General features: G+C 32.2%; 4 protein-coding genes across 7 annotated transcripts; 3 read left to right on the top strand and 1 right to left on the bottom strand.

Moving 5' to 3' along the window:
* The first annotated feature begins 3,547 nt into the window (after positions 1–3,547).
* LOC143347371 (mitochondrial 2-oxoglutarate/malate carrier protein) lies at positions 3,548–5,418 on the top strand. The gene is made up of 6 exons (XM_076776448.1): positions 3,548–3,842; positions 4,262–4,477; positions 4,595–4,725; positions 4,788–4,958; positions 5,038–5,137; positions 5,217–5,418. Exons 1-6 carry the CDS (start codon positions 3,784–3,786, stop codon positions 5,416–5,418), a joined length of 879 nt encoding a protein of 292 aa, XP_076632563.1. The 5' UTR covers positions 3,548–3,783.
* A 1,059-nt stretch (positions 5,419–6,477) lies between these two features.
* Bur (GMP synthase burgundy) lies at positions 6,478–16,737 on the bottom strand. 4 transcript variants are annotated; one of them, XM_076776445.1, is made up of 10 exons: positions 16,589–16,700; positions 14,050–14,162; positions 13,710–13,978; positions 13,405–13,617; positions 13,027–13,324; positions 12,300–12,777; positions 11,934–12,175; positions 11,682–11,852; positions 11,164–11,595; positions 6,478–11,090 (listed from the first exon to the last, which is right to left on the bottom strand). In XM_076776445.1, exons 3-10 carry the CDS (start codon positions 13,928–13,930, stop codon positions 10,989–10,991), a joined length of 2,157 nt encoding a protein of 718 aa, XP_076632560.1. In that variant the 5' UTR covers positions 13,931–13,978; positions 14,050–14,162; positions 16,589–16,700; the 3' UTR covers positions 6,478–10,988. The 4 variants fall into 4 exon arrangements, with proteins under 4 accessions (XP_076632560.1, XP_076632561.1, XP_076632559.1 ...); XM_076776446.1 differs by lacking the exon at positions 16,589–16,700 and adding an exon at positions 16,257–16,504; XM_076776444.1 differs by lacking the exon at positions 14,050–14,162 and having other exon boundaries at positions 16,589–16,737.
* On the top strand, positions 6,751–10,858 carry Rev1 (Rev1 DNA directed polymerase). Its single transcript, XM_076776443.1, has 5 exons — positions 6,751–8,176; positions 8,267–8,708; positions 8,783–9,968; positions 10,182–10,324; positions 10,497–10,858. The coding sequence occupies exons 1-5, from the start codon at positions 6,751–6,753 to the stop codon at positions 10,648–10,650; spliced, it is 3,351 nt and encodes a 1,116-aa protein (XP_076632558.1). The 3' UTR covers positions 10,651–10,858.
* Positions 16,688–18,276, top strand: LOC143348233 (cytochrome b5 domain-containing protein 1). The gene is made up of 3 exons (XM_076778232.1): positions 16,688–16,779; positions 17,592–17,980; positions 18,040–18,276. Exons 1-3 carry the CDS (start codon positions 16,743–16,745, stop codon positions 18,274–18,276), a joined length of 663 nt encoding a protein of 220 aa, XP_076634347.1. The 5' UTR covers positions 16,688–16,742.
* The last annotated feature ends 74 nt before the right edge of the window (positions 18,277–18,350 follow it).

Below are 18,350 nucleotides of genomic sequence, written 5' to 3'. Positions count from 1 at the left end.
CTGACCACTGCTGACCGTTGCTGACAACTTGTGACATGATGTAATATAATATAATATGTTTATATGTATTAAAGTTTTGTATAATGTAAATCTATGGCAATAAATGATATAATTTCAAAGAATTCTATGTATTCTCATCATTTTTTACCCCTCTTCTCTCTCCAAATTTTCCGCCGCCAGGAATTTCTGCGAATTCCTGGAAATGACGTCATTTCTAAGAATTCCTGAAAATTCTCGGATCCCTGAAACTTACCGGCGTCCCTGAAATTTCCAAGAAGTTTCAGGCAGCGGCTAAAATTCCGGCCTGAATTTTGCGACAAAAAATTTAAAGAGCTATTACGTAATAGCTCTTTAAAATTGTTCGCGGCCGGAATTTTTCGGCAAAAATTACGTAATATTACGTAATAGCTCTTTAAAATTTCTCCAGCCGGAATTTTAGCCGCTGCCTGAAACTTCTTGGAAATTTCAGGGATTCCGAGAAGTTTCAGGGACGCCGGTAAGTTCCAGGGATTCCGAGAATTTTCAGGAATTCTTAGAAATGACGTCATTTCCAGGAATACGCAAAAATTCCTGGCGGCGGGAAATTTGAAATCTTTCCGGGGAACTTAGAAAATTTTAAAAGATTCGGAGTGTCTTATAACTAAGGGAATGATTTCGATAGGAAAAGAAGGGTAAAAATGATGAGAAGACATAGAATTCTTTGAAATTATATCATTTATTGCCATAGATTTACATTATACAACACTTTAATACATATAAACATATTATATTATATTACATCGTGTCACAATTTGTCAGCAACGGTCAACAGTGGTCAGCGATGGTCAGCTGACGTCGGGAGATGTTGGCAGAGGTCAGCAGAGGGTGGCATTAGCCAGTAGTAATCGTTGTACGTTGCCAGAAATATAAGCGGTGGTCAGCAGAGGCCAGCAGTGGCAAGCAGAGATCACCAGGGGCGAATAGTAGCAAGTAGTAAGCGTTATATGTTGTCAGAAGCATCAGAGGTGGTCAGCAGCAGAGACGAGCAGAGGCATGCAGTGGCAAGCAGAGATCAGCAGGGGCGAACAGTAGCATATAGTAATTGTTATACGATGTCAGAAGCATCAGGGGTGGTTAGCAGTGTTCAGCAGAGGCCAGCAAAGGCATGCACAGGCAAGCAGAAACCTGCAAAGGTAAGCAGAGACTTGTAGGGGCATACAGTAGTAAGTATTAATCGTTATACATTATCAGAAATACCAGCAGTGGTCAGTAGCGTTCGGCAGAGGCCAGGAAAGTTTAGCAGAGACAAGCACACGCTGACAGAGATCAGTAAAGACCAACAAAGGTTAGCAGAAGTCAGTAGTAATCGTTATAGGTTATCAGAAATATAAGCGATGGTCAGCAGAGTCCAGCAGAGGCAAGCAGTAATCAGGAGCAGTCAGTAACAGTCGCTGTATGGTGTCAAAAGTTGTCGGGAGTTTTGTACTTTTCTCAGCACTGGTCATCAGAGGTCATCAGAGGCAAATAGAAACCAGGAGTAATTTGTAGAGTTCAGTAATGAAAAATACCTTGGCAGTCGAGATTCCGAATCGTATGCCGTTGACGTAAAGTCGGATTTCAGTTGTTCAAGAGCGAGAAGGCAAATGTGAGCCTTTCTCTCTCAACTCCCACGAGGCGGTCCAAAATTAGTTCGAGCAGCTTCGGAATAATCGAGAAAGAGGGCATGTGTCAGTTTGCCTTTGTCGACTTTCCGAAACTCTACGAGCTCACGTACGCGTGATCTGGTATGTTTGAGTAAGGCACCAGGTGCTAAATCTGGCATCTCTGTATACAGCAGCGAGTCGATCGCAACTCGGGCAACTTCGGCACTTCTCGTGCCTTAAACAAAAGCCGAGCGGTAATTTTTAACTAACGAGCAGTTCCGAGTATCACCTTGTATTGAAGAGACGTGTAAAGAATAATTTTACTAAATTCTGTTATTAATAAAGAGAACACATTAATAACGGTGTACGAATTATTATGCAGCCCACTCACACAATCCCGCTTCAATGAGACATATATCTTATTAATAGAGAAACTACCGATACGTCTGATTGCGTTAAAATCCACAGAACAAATGACAATCTTGTACGATTAGCAGAATATCGTAAATTAAGCGGTAGGTGAGAAGGTTCAATATCTCCAATATTCGATGTTTTTCCGAAGGAAACCTTAGCCTCGAGTCTCGAATGATGTCATGGATATCTTATGACATAAGGAGACAGACTTCGACAAGTTTTTCTATCGTTTGTTTATTTTCTGTTGAAGTGTTTTCCCAGAACTACGACCACTGTTCATCTCCTATTATCGAAAATACGAGGTCAGTGATACCAAGCAAAAACATTCTTAATGACCGTGAATATTTGTAAGTTTTTATAGTAAAATATTACACATAACAGATATAAAATGTCCTCTTCTAATAAAAAATGCAGGTTAAAAATTTTCATCGTTGTAAGCATATTTTTATATTTCTCGAAATACAGTAGTGCTCATATAAATGACCGAACTCGGCCTCGGTCATTTATGTGGGCATAGTTAGTTCTCAGAATTCAACGGAGATAAGGAAAGAGTTTAAGTGCGTATGAGATACAATAGCTGGCACCCAACAATAGCAATACATGTATGCAATGTATCGATAACGACCGTCGTCACGTTACGCTTGACACGCCTGATGTTCGAAGATGCTTGGCTTCTAAGAATTGGTGGAGATAACCGTGATCATTTATGTAGGCAAAAATCCGTTGATTTATGGGAGCACTACTGTATTTTCGATATAATCCTTATACACAGAGTACACTATGAAAGTATACTTACAAGGCTGATATTTTAATTTATCAAGGACAAACTTTTATTAAATTGTCTAGTTCATCATATACATTGTCGACACTATGGTATTTATTATGTTAGACATGTATCACAGACGAATTAAAATACAAAAGAATGCGATTGAAAGTCACACACACTATAGTTCGTTTGCCGATGAACCTAGTTCCTAGAGAGAATAGAATATTCCTAAGAGGAATAGAAATGTTCAATTTACGAATCATGTCTATAAAAAATGTAAAAAATCGTATCTAATCGTAACATTGCTATGCAGTATATAGACAAATGTTTAAATTAAAATATTGAAATTTTATGCTATAACATGTATTGAAAGTTTATAGAAAATGTAATAGAAATACAAGAATTGTTCTCTTAAACCATATTATAATAATTAGCAATTACTTCCAATGTAAATTTTTTAATATTATATTTATATTTATTTTTTTATTCCATAAATAATACCTATAAATTGATTAAATTTTATACATGTACGCTATTAATAATATTTTCGATAATAATGTATTTTTTTAAAAGAAATGAAATTTATAAATTAAATTCTAAAAATAAAATATTGAAAATTTAATTTTTGAATTATATCTTAGTTTTAATCTTTTAATTATAAACAAATTCTATATTATCGACTTTTTTTTGCTATAGTAATTTAGACGCGGTTGAATTCATATACTACAAGATGTCGTTGAATGCACAATTTTGGAATTCTACGTATGGTCGATGCAGGATAAAAGTTCAAGAGCACTTCATAATCTTTCACTCAAATTTTTTTATGCCTCGTGAGCGGTCTGTGTCGAAGCTGGTCTTCTCGGCTTATAACGTCTCGCGAGCATCGTGATCAATTAAAATATAATTAATTTTTTTAAATCATTTTAAACTAATCAAATTTAAATCTAACTGACAGTTCAAGTGTCATACATAGTTATCATTATGAGTAACCAAAAGACGGTGCCAAATGCAGTGAAGTTTCTCATAGGAGGGACTGCAGGGTTTGTTTTACAATTCTTTTACTTGTTTTGCAAATAATTGTATGGTAAATGAAATAACGATGTTAAAAAAAAATCAAATAAAATAAATACTTACCAAACAATTGCTTTACTTGAAATTTTATTTTAAGTTGTTAGTTATAATTATTCAAAAAACAAATCGTAAGATCGTATACGTATATAATTTTTTAATTATCATAAAATTTATATATTTACTTATAGTTTTTCATTCATAGAAGGGAATGTTATTCTAGAGTATAGTATATCAAAATATGTAACATTAGCTCCCATAGTTATAAAATTAAAAATAACTTTGTGTACTTTATACTTTATTTCTGGTTTCAACTTGTATCGCGTTACTTTTTTTATTTGTTTGCTAGTAAAATTTACATTTTCCATTGAAGTCAATTGTTCCATTCTAGAATGGCTGCAACATGTTTTGTTCAACCATTAGATTTAATAAAAAATCGTATGCAATTAAGTGGTACAAAAACTTCAACAATGAAAATAGTATCTTCGATAGTAGAAAAGGAAGGTTTCCTAGCTTTCTATTCGGGTTTGTCTGCTGGGTTATTACGCCAAGGTACATATACGACTACAAGACTTGGTATATATACGTGGCTGTTTGAAGTTGCCTCGTGAGTATGCCTTTGTTAATAGTTATACTATGTTTTTAAAGAACATCGATAAAAGAGATAAGAATTGTTAGATATATTACACATCATTTGTTATTATTTGATGATCATTATATTCAGAAAGGATAGCCAACCCAGCTTTCTTCTAAAAGCATTGATAGGTAGTACTGCAGGTTGTATAGGAGCATTTGTGGGTACTCCTGCTGAAGTTGCTTTAATTAGAATGACTGCTGATGGCAGACTACCTTTTGGTATGTCTACAATTTGTTTATCGTTAGAAATTTGTCAATGCTGAACAGTGTTATATTTTTAGCTGAGAGACGCAATTATAAGAATGTATTTAATGCACTGGTTCGTATAATCAAAGAGGAAGGTATTTTAGCATTATGGAGAGGTACTGTACCAACAATGGGAAGAGCTATGGTTGTAAATGCAGCTCAATTGGCATCCTATTCTCAAACTAAAGAAATTTTAATTAATACTGGTTTGTATACATATAAACATACATTGCCAACTTAATAAAGATCAGTTGCTATAGCATTGCCTTTTCTTCGTTTGGATAGGGTATTTCAAAGAGAATATTACATTGCATTTTGTGAGCTCTATGATTTCTGGTTTAGTAACAACTGCTGCTTCTATGCCAGTTGATATTGCTAAAACAAGGTAAATATTGTATGCGCTCAAACTAGCAACACAATTTTTCAAACTGATATCACATGTTTGAATCATTAATTTCTTACAGAATACAAAATATGAAAGTTGTGGATGGTAAGCCTGAATTTAAAGGTGCAATAGATGTCATAGTTCGAGTTTGTCGAAACGAGGGATTGTTCTCATTGTGGAAAGGTTTCTTTCCTTATTATGCTCGTTTAGGTCCACATACTGTTTTGACATTTATTTTCTTAGAACAAATGAACACAATGTATAAAACATATTTTGCATAACTATAAATAATACTTCAGTTTGGTACATACATATATGTATAGTAAACCAGCATCTTCAAAAATATTCCAAACAATTATTTCATCATTCTTAGTTAATGCCTTGTTTTATAACAAGTTCATTGAAAACATATATTTTTATAGAAGAACATTCGCTCTTCCAATACAGAATTCATATTATATTGTTACTTGCTATTTGTTTTGTACATGCATGCTAAAAATTATCTCAAGTTAAAAATGTATTTGTGGAATGTTATCTTTATTACAAATATTATTATTGGTTAATTATTTTATTTTTTGGAATTTTACGTAATGATTAATTCAGAATTGATCATACATTTCATTACAATTGCACATGTAATTCATTGCATGCATATTTTTACAATGAGAAATCTGACTTTTTTTCTTGATGTACAAAAATAATACATATATTCTATGAACATTCTTCTATAGTCATAAATCGTTTGATACGATTTTTTTTACTTGTTATTACTATAGCAAATATATATTTTATTATTTTGTAATGTTTATATGTATAAGGTTTACTATCATGAAATTACAAACCTAATTAAAGTGTATAATACAGCAAGTATCATTTTATAGAATTTATATAAATAAAAATGCAATGAACTGTACAAACTATAGTAATCAGCAACATGTATAGTTACCGTTAATATATACTATTTAAACTGTATGAGTAATTGTTGAATAAATGAAAAAAGTTATTTTTGTATGTTAATGTGTTTTCATTATAACATCGGGTATTCGAATAAATAGGTTTAAAATAGTACTCGAAAGGAAATCATGTAATTTGAATATTCAGTAAAGTAGCTAATAAAGCTAAAATGAAGTGACCTTGTGTCACATTCTATGTCGGTCGCGAATGTGTGAACGGAATTGAAACTTTACTGAAGTAAACAATTTTTATTTAATGCATCACAATAACATATTTACGCTTTTTTAAATATTTTTTTTACATATTTAAATGTTACTTTGAATTAAATAGAGATGTTCCACGAAGTATTTTCTTTAAGAAGGTTATATATAGTGGAGCTCTATAAATATCGTGTAAAAGAAGCATTTTATTTAATTTATAACGCTTAACAAATAAAGACATAATATATATTAATCAGTATGATGATTACGTCTTAAAATTGTACATTTAAAAATTGCATGGTATTTTTGTTTTATTTAATATTTATCACAATGTCGAAAAAGAAAAAAGACGATGCTTGGGGGGAAAATGGATTTGAAGATTGGGTATGTAAAGAATATATATTTAACGAAGTTAACCAAATAGATCTTTCTATCATATAATGATTTTAGGGTGGCTATATGGCTGCTAAGCAAGCAAAATTGGAGGAACAATTTCGGAACGTTGCAAACAAAGAGTTTAAACATGCTTCGAATCTATTTCATGGGATTGCAATTTTTGTAAATGGTTACACAGATCCAACGGCAGATGAACTTCGTCGTTTAATGATGGAATATGGAGGTATATACCACCACTATATGAGGCCAAGAGCTACAACCCATATCATTGCATCTAATTTACCTTATTCTAAGATAGTAATGTATAGAAAAAGTCAACATCCAATTCCTATTTGCAAACCTCAATGGATCATAGATAGTATAATGGCTGGTAGAATTTTAAATATTCAAAATTATTTACTTTATTCTAATTGTACGAACATGCAACCCCAATTGAAATACAAAATAGAAGCTACAGAAAGTAGGACAAATGTTGAATTTGATATACATGATAAGATGCAAAAAGACAATGGCATGTTAAAAAATGATAATGATAAGAAAAGTGAAATAATAAAAAGTATTAGTACCAATCAAGATATTACAAATGTCTCAGCAGTTCTCAATTCAAGAGAAGCTCTTTCTACAAAAAATTCAGAATTCCTATCTGAATTTTATAACCATTCTCGATTACATCACATCTCAACAATGGGAGCAACATTTAAAGAATATGTTAATGAATTAAGAGATAAAAGCAATGGGAAATTTCCTGGATTAACTAGATTGAAAGAATTACGAGATATAAAATTAACTAGATCATTATCCGACACTCAATCCAGTTTTAATAATGAAATACTTTATTTACAAGAGGAGAATAAGACAGAAATTAATGAAGAATCTATTATAATGCATATTGATATGGATTGCTTTTTTGTCTCTGTGGGTCTTAGGGATAAGCCAGAATTAAAAGGTCTACCTGTTGCAGTAACGCATGCAAAGGGTAATAAACGCTCTGCAAGTAGTAGTAAGGAAATTTCAAGTAACAGTGAAAATAAAAATGACGAACACGGTTCAATGTCGGAAGTAGCATCTTGTTCCTACGAGGCAAGGAAAGCTGGGGTAAAAAATGGCATGTTCTTAGGGGAAGCATTAAAAATATGTCCCAATTTAAAAACAATAACATATGATTTTGAAGGCTACAAAGAAGTTTCCTACACATTGTACGATACTGTAGCGTCGTATACATTAGATATCGAAGCAGTCAGCTGTGATGAAATGTATGCAAACTGTGCATTAATACTCCAAGAATCTTGTTTAACACCAATCGAGTTTGCAGCTATAATCAGGCAAGAAATAAAAGAAAAAACAGGTTGTCCTGTATCAACAGGATTTGGAAACAATAAATTATTAGCAAGGTTGGCAACTAGAAAAGCTAAGCCTGATGGCCAGTATTATATAAAACCAGAACATGTTGAAACATTTATTGGTACCTTCAATGTACAAGACTTGCCAGGTAGTATTCTATGGATGCTATTATGTGTAGTATTACTATTCAGTAGGAATAAACCAATTCTTTAATAATTTATTTAATTATTCAAATTAGGAGTTGGGTGGACAACAACACAAAAATTAAATAGTATTAATGTGCATACTTGCGCAGAATTACAAGCGAGTTCGCTAACAACGTTACAAAAGACATTTGGTAAAAAAATGGGGGAAATGCTGTATAATATGTGTCGTGGTATAGACAATTCAAAACTTAATTTAGAACATGTTAGGAAATCGGTCTCCGCTGAAGTTAATTATGGAATAAGATTTGAAAGTAATAAAGATGCAATAGACTTCTTAAAAAAATTATCCGAAGAAGTATGCAATCGATTGAAGAACATTAGTGCAAGAGGTAGATGTATTACATTAAAACTTTTAGTTAGGTCTAAAGAAGCGCCAAAAGAAAGTGCAAAATTTATGGGTCACGGATTGTGTGATTATATAACAAAATCAAAGAATCTTATCGCTGCTATCGACGACGTTAATATCATAACAAAGTGAGTTAAAGTTGTATTTGTACTTTCGAGTAAGGTATGTGAATGAAGAATTAATTTGTTTGCATACGATTTAGGGAAATTATCACACTTTGGAATCAAATACAAAAAGTGCCGGAAGATGCAAGAGGCATTGGTATACAGATAACCAGACTAGAAATAGTGAAAAATAAATCGCGTGATACACGCTTAACAAGTTTTATCAATAAAAATAAACAATGTGACAAAATAAATAAAAGCAGTGAAACTCAATCTTCAGTAGATCCAAATTCTATCGCATTCATTCATGAAAGCGTAACTCTTGTTAATCAGCAAAAACTGCGTGTTCCGGCTAGTGTAGTTCCTTCTGAATTTTCAGAAAAAATTCAAACTAAAATTCTAGATTTTAATGAAAATAAGAATCACGTTACTGTAACAAATAATGAAAAACAATCTAATAGTAGCGCATTAGAAGTTAACGAGAAGAAATCAGAAAAATGTATACAAACGCATCATGAAAATTTTTTTAAACAAACTAAACCTGGTATTTCAAGATCAGCAAAAGTAGAAATGCCACCAATAGAAGACGTCGATATGGCTGTTTTAATAGAACTACCTGAAGATATACGAAATGAAATACTTAATGAATATAGTGTTAAAAAGAATCAGAATAGACCGAATATTAACATAAATCAAGACGATAACTGTGGATCTTCGATAAGCACATCAGACATCACAAATCTTCGTCGCAATGAAGAACAAAATATATCCTTTTCACAAGTCGATCCAGAATTTTTAGCTGCATTATCCGAAGATTTAAGGCACGATGTACAAATGTACTGTAAGGCTAAAAAAGCAGAACGTTATCCAAAATTAAAAGAAGATGAAACATTGCGTAATCGTGAAGAGGCAAGAGCTAAAAATATTACAAAAGAAAGCAAAAAGATCGAGCGTATTTCGAAAACAAAGAATAATAATAAAAATTCTAAAATAGCATGTTCCAAAAATAACAAAAAGAAAGGTATACAGGCTGCGTTCAAAAGTATAGAAAATAAAGATGAGCGTGAAAGTACATCAGATAAAAAAATCAGTAACAGTGTTTCAAATCCTATAATACCTTGTGTGGAAAGTATTGAATCTGATAAAAGTCGAATTAACGCAGACGAAACTGCAGCCATCCTTTCTCATAATCGAACTATAACGGAAGATAATGAAAGTGCAATTGGACATCAAGACATTTTAATTGATCTTGTTAATCGCTTACTTAATTTACCTCTAGAACAGGTAGCGTTAATGATTAATTTTTATCACTACAGATTACTGTATTTGATTCATGAAACGTCTTCATCGGAAAGCATACAAAATGTTATAGTGACAATATCTTGTTAAATTTCAATATAATTTCAGGTAGTATAAGGGATGCATGCTCGTTAGTATTATTATTCTTTGCAAACACATTCTGCGGGATTAATGTAAATATAAAATATACGGTTGCAGGTGAAGATGCAAATAAAAATCTGGGTCACTAATTCTAAAATTGTGAATGAAGTCGATTTCTTATCACTTGCAACATTTCTTAGCATGCTTCCAGTGAAGAAACGCATCGAAGATTTACACGTCTTGTTGAAAACCATGCACAGGTATATCTATATTTTATGCAAGATTCATTATATTCACCCTTATAATAGGTGGATATTAAGTAATGTAACACATAAGTTTCAAGGAATAGATATCGTTTTACTCGGTTACGATTGATAAATAAAAATAATATTAAGACATAATACATTAACTTATTTATGTTCATATTTTTAGATGTATGACAAAAACTGGAAATTGCATTTGGCATAGGACATACAGGAAAACAGTAAAATACGTTCAACATTATATGCAGATTGAATACAACAGCAATCTAATGGTACCATCAATCAAATGCAACCTTTTGCAGTGTAACAATGATGTAATGTAAATTTTTCGGAATTTAATAAATTAATATTTTTACAATGATTAATAAGAAACCTATTTACAAGCAAACATGATACTTACCTTCAATTTCATTGAACACGGTATCAGTATTTTTTTAGATAACATATTAATTTACAATCAAGAACGTATGTTTTTGAAAGAATTTTGCTCAAAGGTTTCATATAAATCGGTAAGAAGTCATAAACCTCGAATTCGTACGTATTTTTGTAATATATATATATGTATATATATATTTTTTTTTAAATATACTTTTTACTTTGTAATCGTTACGCGCAGGGGTGATGAAAAAATAGAAAGGGGTGAGTTAAGGATGAGCGTTTACTACTCCCATTCGGTAGTTCCCGGCGGCTTAGATGTTAAGTCGTACAAAACACGCGAGATACCAGGTATTGAAGATATTTCGATCACCATTTTCTTCATCACCTATGAAAGAAAAAAAAATATGATTAACATTTACAATATATTAATTTAATTAATCGAAATTCATTATACTTACATGCATCGGCAATTCCTTGCCTGGAATAGCCGGGGTGCCAGTCATAAAATCGTTAGTACAGAACGGCCTAAGAACGACTGAACGTTGGCATGAAGGTATCCGAGAAGCAGCGTCACGTTCAAAATGTAAGGGAATTAAAACTACTGGCATCTGACTGATTGCCTCCATGCAACCGCCAGAAGCTAGCATTTGATTTGCTACATGATCCGCTTCTCGAAGTGTAGCTATTACATTCGACGTAAGATGAGTTGGTGTGATATCCGTTACGGGATGATGCAATTGAAGACCAAAAATGTAACACACGCGGTTCACATTGTGACATACACGCGGAATTAATTTTGCAAGAAACAATAAATCTTCCCAAGCTATTCCTTCGGACGTGGTTACTTCGCTAGATAAACCTACTACATAGCTGTAACTTCTTCGATCCCCCTAATGAAAGTATTAAATTTATTACAGATATATGTATTAGAACTACGGTATTGTAGAAACACCGGAAAATGATAAAATCTTCGTACTTGCACTCCTACACTGCGTATAGGCAACAGTGTTGCAGTGATATGATAATGACTCGAGACTCGTCGCAAATGCTGTCGTTCGGATTCACTGGTCGCGCCTTCTACGCGATTTAGTAGTCCGTGTTTCTTTTGAAGCATTTGTTCGTATTCTGCCATTATTTTGACTATCACCTTGAATCGAACAAAAATGTTTCGAATTTGATTAGTAAGTGTAAGATATCATATTTGTGTTAGTATTACAAAAGAGGATACCTGCGTCTCTGAGAAATCTTTGTCCATGTAAGGTTCATCTGCACAAAGAATGCGTACGGCAAGCCCAGGTCCAGGAAACGGATGGCGAGTAACGAGCGAATCCGGTAGTCCAAGATCGCGTCCCAATTGTTTCACTTCATCTTTGTGAAAGTCCTTTAAAGGTTCTACTACATGACCCTGTGCTCTTAATGCTCTGACGAGTTCACTATCATTGTGATGTGTTTTTATCGCGTCTGCTTTACCTGGCAGAAACGTTTGCATCTTATGTAAATCTGACTGGATGCTTCTTAGATAAGTATGGAAAAAAGTAGTAAATAAATGTTATTTTTTAAAATACAAATAACGCATTTATAAATGTCAATTTACCACTGGCTAATGCACTCGCACTTTCTATAAGATCAGGCCTAAGAGTGCCTTGTCCAAGAAAGACTTCGTCTGGTTTTAAACCCATTTCTGCTATTACTTCATTTGCTACTTTTACAAAAACATCTCCTATGATTTTTCGTTTTTCTTCTGGATTAATTGTTGCACACAACATTTTGGTTAATCTAGTTCTTGGACTAGTTCCTGTTCCATATATTCCTTTATTATTTATAGCATTTGCATTGGATACTGGAGTGACATTATCTAAGGGTACAGATGTTGTTCCTTGTATGAAGTAGTGCCCAGCATTGACTACTTTCAACTGAATTCCTAATTGTGCCAAACTTTGTTCCACAAATTGTGTTTCTCCTTTTCGCATGAAGCCATTATTGATATGCAAAGCTATGACTTGCTCCTTGCTTAAAGCTTTATGTAATAGTGCTGCGCACACTGTGGAGTCCACACCTCCGCTCACTAACAACTACGATTGTTTTTTTTATTTTAATAGATAATCACATTTAGTATACCTATAGTATACTACGTTTCTAATCTTTTATACACCTTCCACAATAATACATACTTAAATATTAAGAATTACATTAATTTTGTGAATTTTGTGCAATGTATTTGTATTAACAGCGTTCAAAATTTAAATTATATTAAAGCTATTATAAATTAATAATTTTATGCATACAAATAGAAAAATAGTCGTTATACATCTATTGCTTACCAAAACTTTTTTGTTGCCAACAGTATCTTTGATGTACTGAATACACTGTGCCTCTCGATTATGAAGTGTAAAGTTACCCGTGAAGCCAGCAATACCATACAAAAAATTATGCAATATTATTTTTCCATTAGTTGTAAGATCTACCTCCGGATGAAATTGTACCCCATACAAATTCATTTTGTCACTTGCTATTCCTGCTATAAAATTTGGTGATGTAGCGATTATACGAAAACTATCAGCCATTCTACCTATAGTGTCCCCATGTGATAACAGTACCATTTGTGCTTTCTCCAAGCCCCTAAGACATAATTAGTTTTTTTTTTTACATTGGATTCAAAGATTAGAATACTAAATCAGAAAAATTTATTAGTCACTTACTTAAATAATAGGCACTTGGAATCTACTTCAATTGGCAACTGACCATCTTCTCTACCTTCTTTTTGAATTACTGTACCACCAAATTCCTTATTAAGCATTTGCATTCCATAACAAATGCCTAGTACTGGAACTCCTATTCTAAAGATATCCGCATCATATTTAGGTGCATCTTCTGCATATACTGAATTCGGCCCACCAGAAATAACAATAGCTCTACATTTTGTAATTAAAATAATAATAACTGTTTATAAATGTTTTTATCTGCCATATTGAAATGACTTAATATGCAGTTATAATACTCTTACTTGTAGCCTTTCTCTTGAAGGGTAAATGCAGGTGTGTCAAGGGGCAGAATTTCACTATGAACATTTAATTCACGAATTTTTCGATCTATCAGTTTACCATATTGTGCACCTGCATCCAAAATGGCTACTCTTTCATCGGCTGATACCATATTCATTGCTCCTTCGTCAGCTCCATTATTTTTCTCTGCGCAAAACAATAACCCATCCGCGCTCTTTTCCATTTCAAAATTTTGTATATTGCTATTGCTATTGCTATGATTTCAATAACCCTACAAGAATTTAATAAATATAATGAGAAATAAAATACGTATTTAGAATCAAGTAATTACTATTAAAATACCTTTAGCGTTTCTAAAGATATCAACAGTTTGTTGTAACTCAATGCCAAATAACAAATATTTGAAAAAAGTGTTTTCAAGTTCAAAAACCATATAATGTACTATAAATACCCTCCTGTTACAAAGATAGAAGAATTATACAGTGGTAGGGGCACTGCTATAATTAAACATCAATTTTTGTTTAAATATGTTAATAAAAGAATGTTCAGGAATGTTAAGTTGAAAAATAATTTTCGCCAACTGTTATACACATTTAGTTTCATTGAATATTTTGCAATAAAATAAGAACTCCATAATTGATTTTTTGTTGAAAATACAAAGCATATATCAATATGATGATTACTGTACATCAGAATATAAAATGTAATTCCTAGCAAACGGCCCGTTCACGGATCGGGATAAGTTATACATCATTCGATTCGTCTAGTTCAGTACATTATTGATATGCATTTTATTATCTGCGGAAATTCGTTATTTTTTTATAAACTGCTTGTAAAGTTACAGTAAAAAAGTAAGGTTAAGTACATTTTTTGACAGGTTCACAGATAAAAACAAGTGACTATCGTTGCTATGTTCATGTTACAAATTATAAATGATTGATTTAATTTGATAATGCTACGTTGTCAAATGGGAATTTGTAGAACGTGTATGCATAAAAATCATTTTTTTATGCATAGACTTTGCATGAGTCGGTCAAGTAGACAGTATTACCCTCCCCCCCCTCCCCCATATAACCTAGACCTACTCAGGCAGTACTCATAGGTAGACAGTACATGCAGCAATAGTAAAAAATGCCACCCCCTTCTGACAGTGTTTACAGGTAAACAATATAATAAATTACTATTGTATGCAGTGCGTTGGTTTAACTTTTTTTTATTATTAAATTTCATTATCATCTAAGTCTGGTATATTTTGATTTTTGACAGAATCAAATCAAATTTCTGAAATTTCTTTTAATAACTGATTAAATAAATCATCCTTTCCTTGCTTGGAAGATTTATAAAATACGTAATGGCTCAAGTACCCAATGAAATTATCTTTTTTGCTGAAAATAGAAAATATTTATGGTATTATATGTTACAAAAAATATTAAAAACCGTATGAAATTGCAAATACTAACCGACAATATTCAGGCAAAAAGTGTTTACTATGCCTCCACGTAGTTTCTATTGTATTCGTATGAGCGCCTGTTTCTGGATCTTTAAAATGTAAACTATGGTTTACGGTGAGATGTTTATACCCTTCTTTTTTAAAAGACATTGTAATATAAAAATATTTGCAAAGCAAAGAACGTGGTTTTCTAAAAACAAACTCAGCTACACATGTTTTAAAATTAACATATATGCTAACATATAATTATGAGCAATGTCGTATTATTATATAACTAAAATTAAATAAAAATACTGCGCAGCAATTGGAAGGGTAGAGTAGATTGTCGAGACTGATGAATCAACATTTTGTCATAGAAAATATCACAGAGGCTATTTGAAAATTAACCACAGCATCAATTTTGAAGATCCCATTACTGATGCTTACATGAATTAAATTGAAACCACTTGGAGGCATGCTACACATTTTTTAATCTTTTTTGTAACATATAATACTATCAATATTTTATATTTTCAAGAAGAGTAACTTCATTGTATACCTGAGCCATTATGTATTTAGTAAATGTACCTAATAGGAAAATGGTGATTTATTCAATGAGATATTAGCAGAAATAGCAGAAATTTCATTCAATAAATGTTTAACAAATTAGCGTTTGACTACCTGGCATTTTGAACACAATAACAACAGTCCCTTGTTTCCACCTGTGAACCTGTCAAAATATACTTAACCTTACTTTTTAAAATAAACTTACTTTGTAAAACTATCGAATTTCCGCAGATAATGAAATGCATATCAATAATGTACTGAATTAGACGAATCGAATGACGTATAACTCATCCCGATCGTTGAACGGGCCATTTGCTAGGAATATACCTATAAAATAACATTATGATCTTATTAAAAAGTGTAGATAAATTATACAAATCACTTCAACTTCATCATGTACTAATTATTTCATTTTTTCTGTCGTAATTCTATTGAAAACACGTGAGTACACCTAAGCCATATATAATACTTGGAAATATTGCGTACAATTAAATAAAGACATATTGTATAATTATTTCTTTCACGAATAGAGAAGTTAAATAGATTAACAAACCTTGAACGAGAATTAATGATATCGCTGGATGAAAGTGTAAAATGCTATTGGAGTATGTCACAACCCAGCATAAGTTCTAACAACTGTATATTATGGATATTGGAGCCAACTTCTAAATTTATTTGAAAGGATGTATGCGCAAAATTTGGAAGGTTTAATGAATAAATTGGACAATCTTTAGGAAAAAAACTACCAAACATGATATTTAGTAAAAAATAAATAACCGGCCGTAAATTTTATGAGCACGTTTCTTAAAAACGAAAGTGTTATACTAATCATATACTATACGAATCATTTTTTCAAAGGTAACTAAAATGTATCGAAAGACTTACCAAATTATACGAGGCAGGGAATATTTCACACGTAAATCACCAAGTAACGTAAAATTAATTACAGCAAAACAGAATGTGCACTCTCTAGACGAGGCAGTCATTCAATCGCCTGCAATAGCCACAGTACAGTGACTGACTTCAGCTTGGAAGTAACATGGGAATCCAACGTTACAACGTAAAAGTTACTACTGGTATATATTATTCACTAAATTAATTGCTTCGTTTATGTAAAAACGTTATTATATCCATTACGCTTACGCAATAATTATATGCAAAATAAATATTTCATCGCTAAAAATCTTGTATATTAAAATAATTTGTTTAATAACCAAACATTCCTATAACCTATCTAGTTTTTATAGAGTGGAAACAACATGAAGCTAGCAAAATCTAACATTTATTGAGCAGCATTTTTTGGGCATATTTAAGAATTAAGTTTATTCGTCTTTATGTATTTCTATAACATAGATATACAAAAACGTAGTAAATCTGAAGTAACTAGCAACTGTAACACATGACAAAACGTACACATTTCTTAAGTAAATAATTCTGTTTATTTGTACCGAAGTCAATGATACTAAATAGGTCATAATGAATATACATTTTAAAAGGAAACATATATCAGTATGTCATCGTATTAATGAATAGCTCTAACAGTTTAGAAAAGGTTTTGAAATTATTAGTACACGATATCATAAAATATTCCATATTCTTGTAATTTTTTTGATGTTATTACCTCATGTAGGAAAAGTAACATTAAGTATAAATCAATGGAAGTATACATCAGCATTAATGGCACCTATACACTGTTACGTGGTAAATTCAAATGAAAGTCGTACAATCAGAATTTCAAATAAAAAAGAAAAAAGGAAAACGAAAATATTAGATTCTATAAAATGTCACCCGTGATTCAATTTTTTTCCTTGTAGTGAAACAAATAATAAAATTCATATGACCGCTATGAACGATATTTGTAATAATAACGAATTTTTTTTACCAACAGAGATCGCGGTACATAATACACATGTTGATTGTTGGGTCTCGTATAATGGCGGAGTATACGATTTGACTGATCTTTGTAAAATTTGGGCCGAGAGGAAAGAAATCCAGCCAATATTGGCTCACGCTGGTAAGGATATAAGTCACTGGTTTGATCATGAGAAAAATGATATAAAATATTACGTACATCCCGTTACTGGAGTCCAAGTGCCTTATTGTCCCCATGGACCGATACCGGATGTAATACCTCACGTGGTACCTACGACTACTTGGCGGCCATTCTACAAATGTCCTTGGTGGCTCGATGGAAAGTATCGAAAGGGATATTTAACCAAAAACGCACGGCCATGTAGAATTTTAAACGTGCTCACTGGAACGCAATTTGTTATAATGGTAATTTATCTTTACTAGAAAAAAAGAGTAGGTTTAGTTGACGAAAGACTTTAATAAAGGTTTGTGAAGAAGATTCCATCAAACGCATTCAAGAGCGCAGCCTTATTTACAATGCAAATGGAAAGTCTTATACATGGAAATTCGAAGGAAAAAATTTGAATCTTGATTTGACGTTAACAGAAAATGGCATTCCAGACGAACGTGATCGTTTTGTTGCTTGTAAACTTCCTGAAGATTACTATATTCCATGTCTTATGTGTTATTACAATGACGAATGTTCTTGTGGCAAGGAATAAAAATTTAGGAAGAGACGCACTAAATTTGTTAAGGACAAATTATTGTTTTAAGAAAAGTTTCCTATAGTATCATC

The sequence above is a fragment of the Colletes latitarsis genome, chromosome 11 (assembly GCF_051014445.1).
Source record: "Colletes latitarsis isolate SP2378_abdomen chromosome 11, iyColLati1, whole genome shotgun sequence".
In the NCBI taxonomy this organism is placed as follows: domain Eukaryota; kingdom Metazoa; phylum Arthropoda; class Insecta; order Hymenoptera; family Colletidae; genus Colletes; species Colletes latitarsis.
The sequence above is the reverse complement of the archived record's forward strand: the minus strand, read 5'-3'. Positions and strand labels throughout refer to the sequence as shown.

Coding starts and splice junctions, on each gene's coding strand:
- LOC143347371 (XM_076776448.1), top strand. CDS start 3,784: ATGAGTAACCAAAAGACGGTGCCAAATGCAGTGAAGTTTCTCATAGGA. Junction 4,726..4,787: donor TGATGGCAGACTACCTTTTG/GTATGTCTACAA, acceptor TTATATTTTTAG/CTGAGAGACGCAATTATAAG. Junction 4,959..5,037: donor AGAAATTTTAATTAATACTG/GTTTGTATACAT, acceptor TCGTTTGGATAG/GGTATTTCAAAGAGAATATT.
- Rev1 (XM_076776443.1), top strand. CDS start 6,751: ATGGCTGCTAAGCAAGCAAAATTGGAGGAACAATTTCGGAACGTTGCA. Junction 8,709..8,782: donor GACGTTAATATCATAACAAA/GTGAGTTAAAGT, acceptor CATACGATTTAG/GGAAATTATCACACTTTGGA. Junction 10,325..10,496: donor TTGTTGAAAACCATGCACAG/GTATATCTATAT, acceptor TCATATTTTTAG/ATGTATGACAAAAACTGGAA.
- Bur (XM_076776444.1), bottom strand. CDS start 13,930: ATGGAAAAGAGCGCGGATGGGTTATTGTTTTGCGCAGAGAAAAATAAT. Junction 13,618..13,709: donor CTTCAAGAGAAAGGCTACAA/GTAAGAGTATTA, acceptor TACAAAATGTAG/AGCTATTGTTATTTCTGGTG. Junction 13,325..13,404: donor TCCAAGTGCCTATTATTTAA/GTAAGTGACTAA, acceptor ATTATGTCTTAG/GGGCTTGGAGAAAGCACAAA.
- LOC143348233 (XM_076778232.1), top strand. CDS start 16,743: ATGGGAATCCAACGTTACAACGTAAAAGTTACTACTG. Junction 16,780..17,591: donor CAACGTAAAAGTTACTACTG/GTATATATTATT, acceptor TTTTACCAACAG/AGATCGCGGTACATAATACA. Junction 17,981..18,039: donor GAACGCAATTTGTTATAATG/GTAATTTATCTT, acceptor ACTTTAATAAAG/GTTTGTGAAGAAGATTCCAT.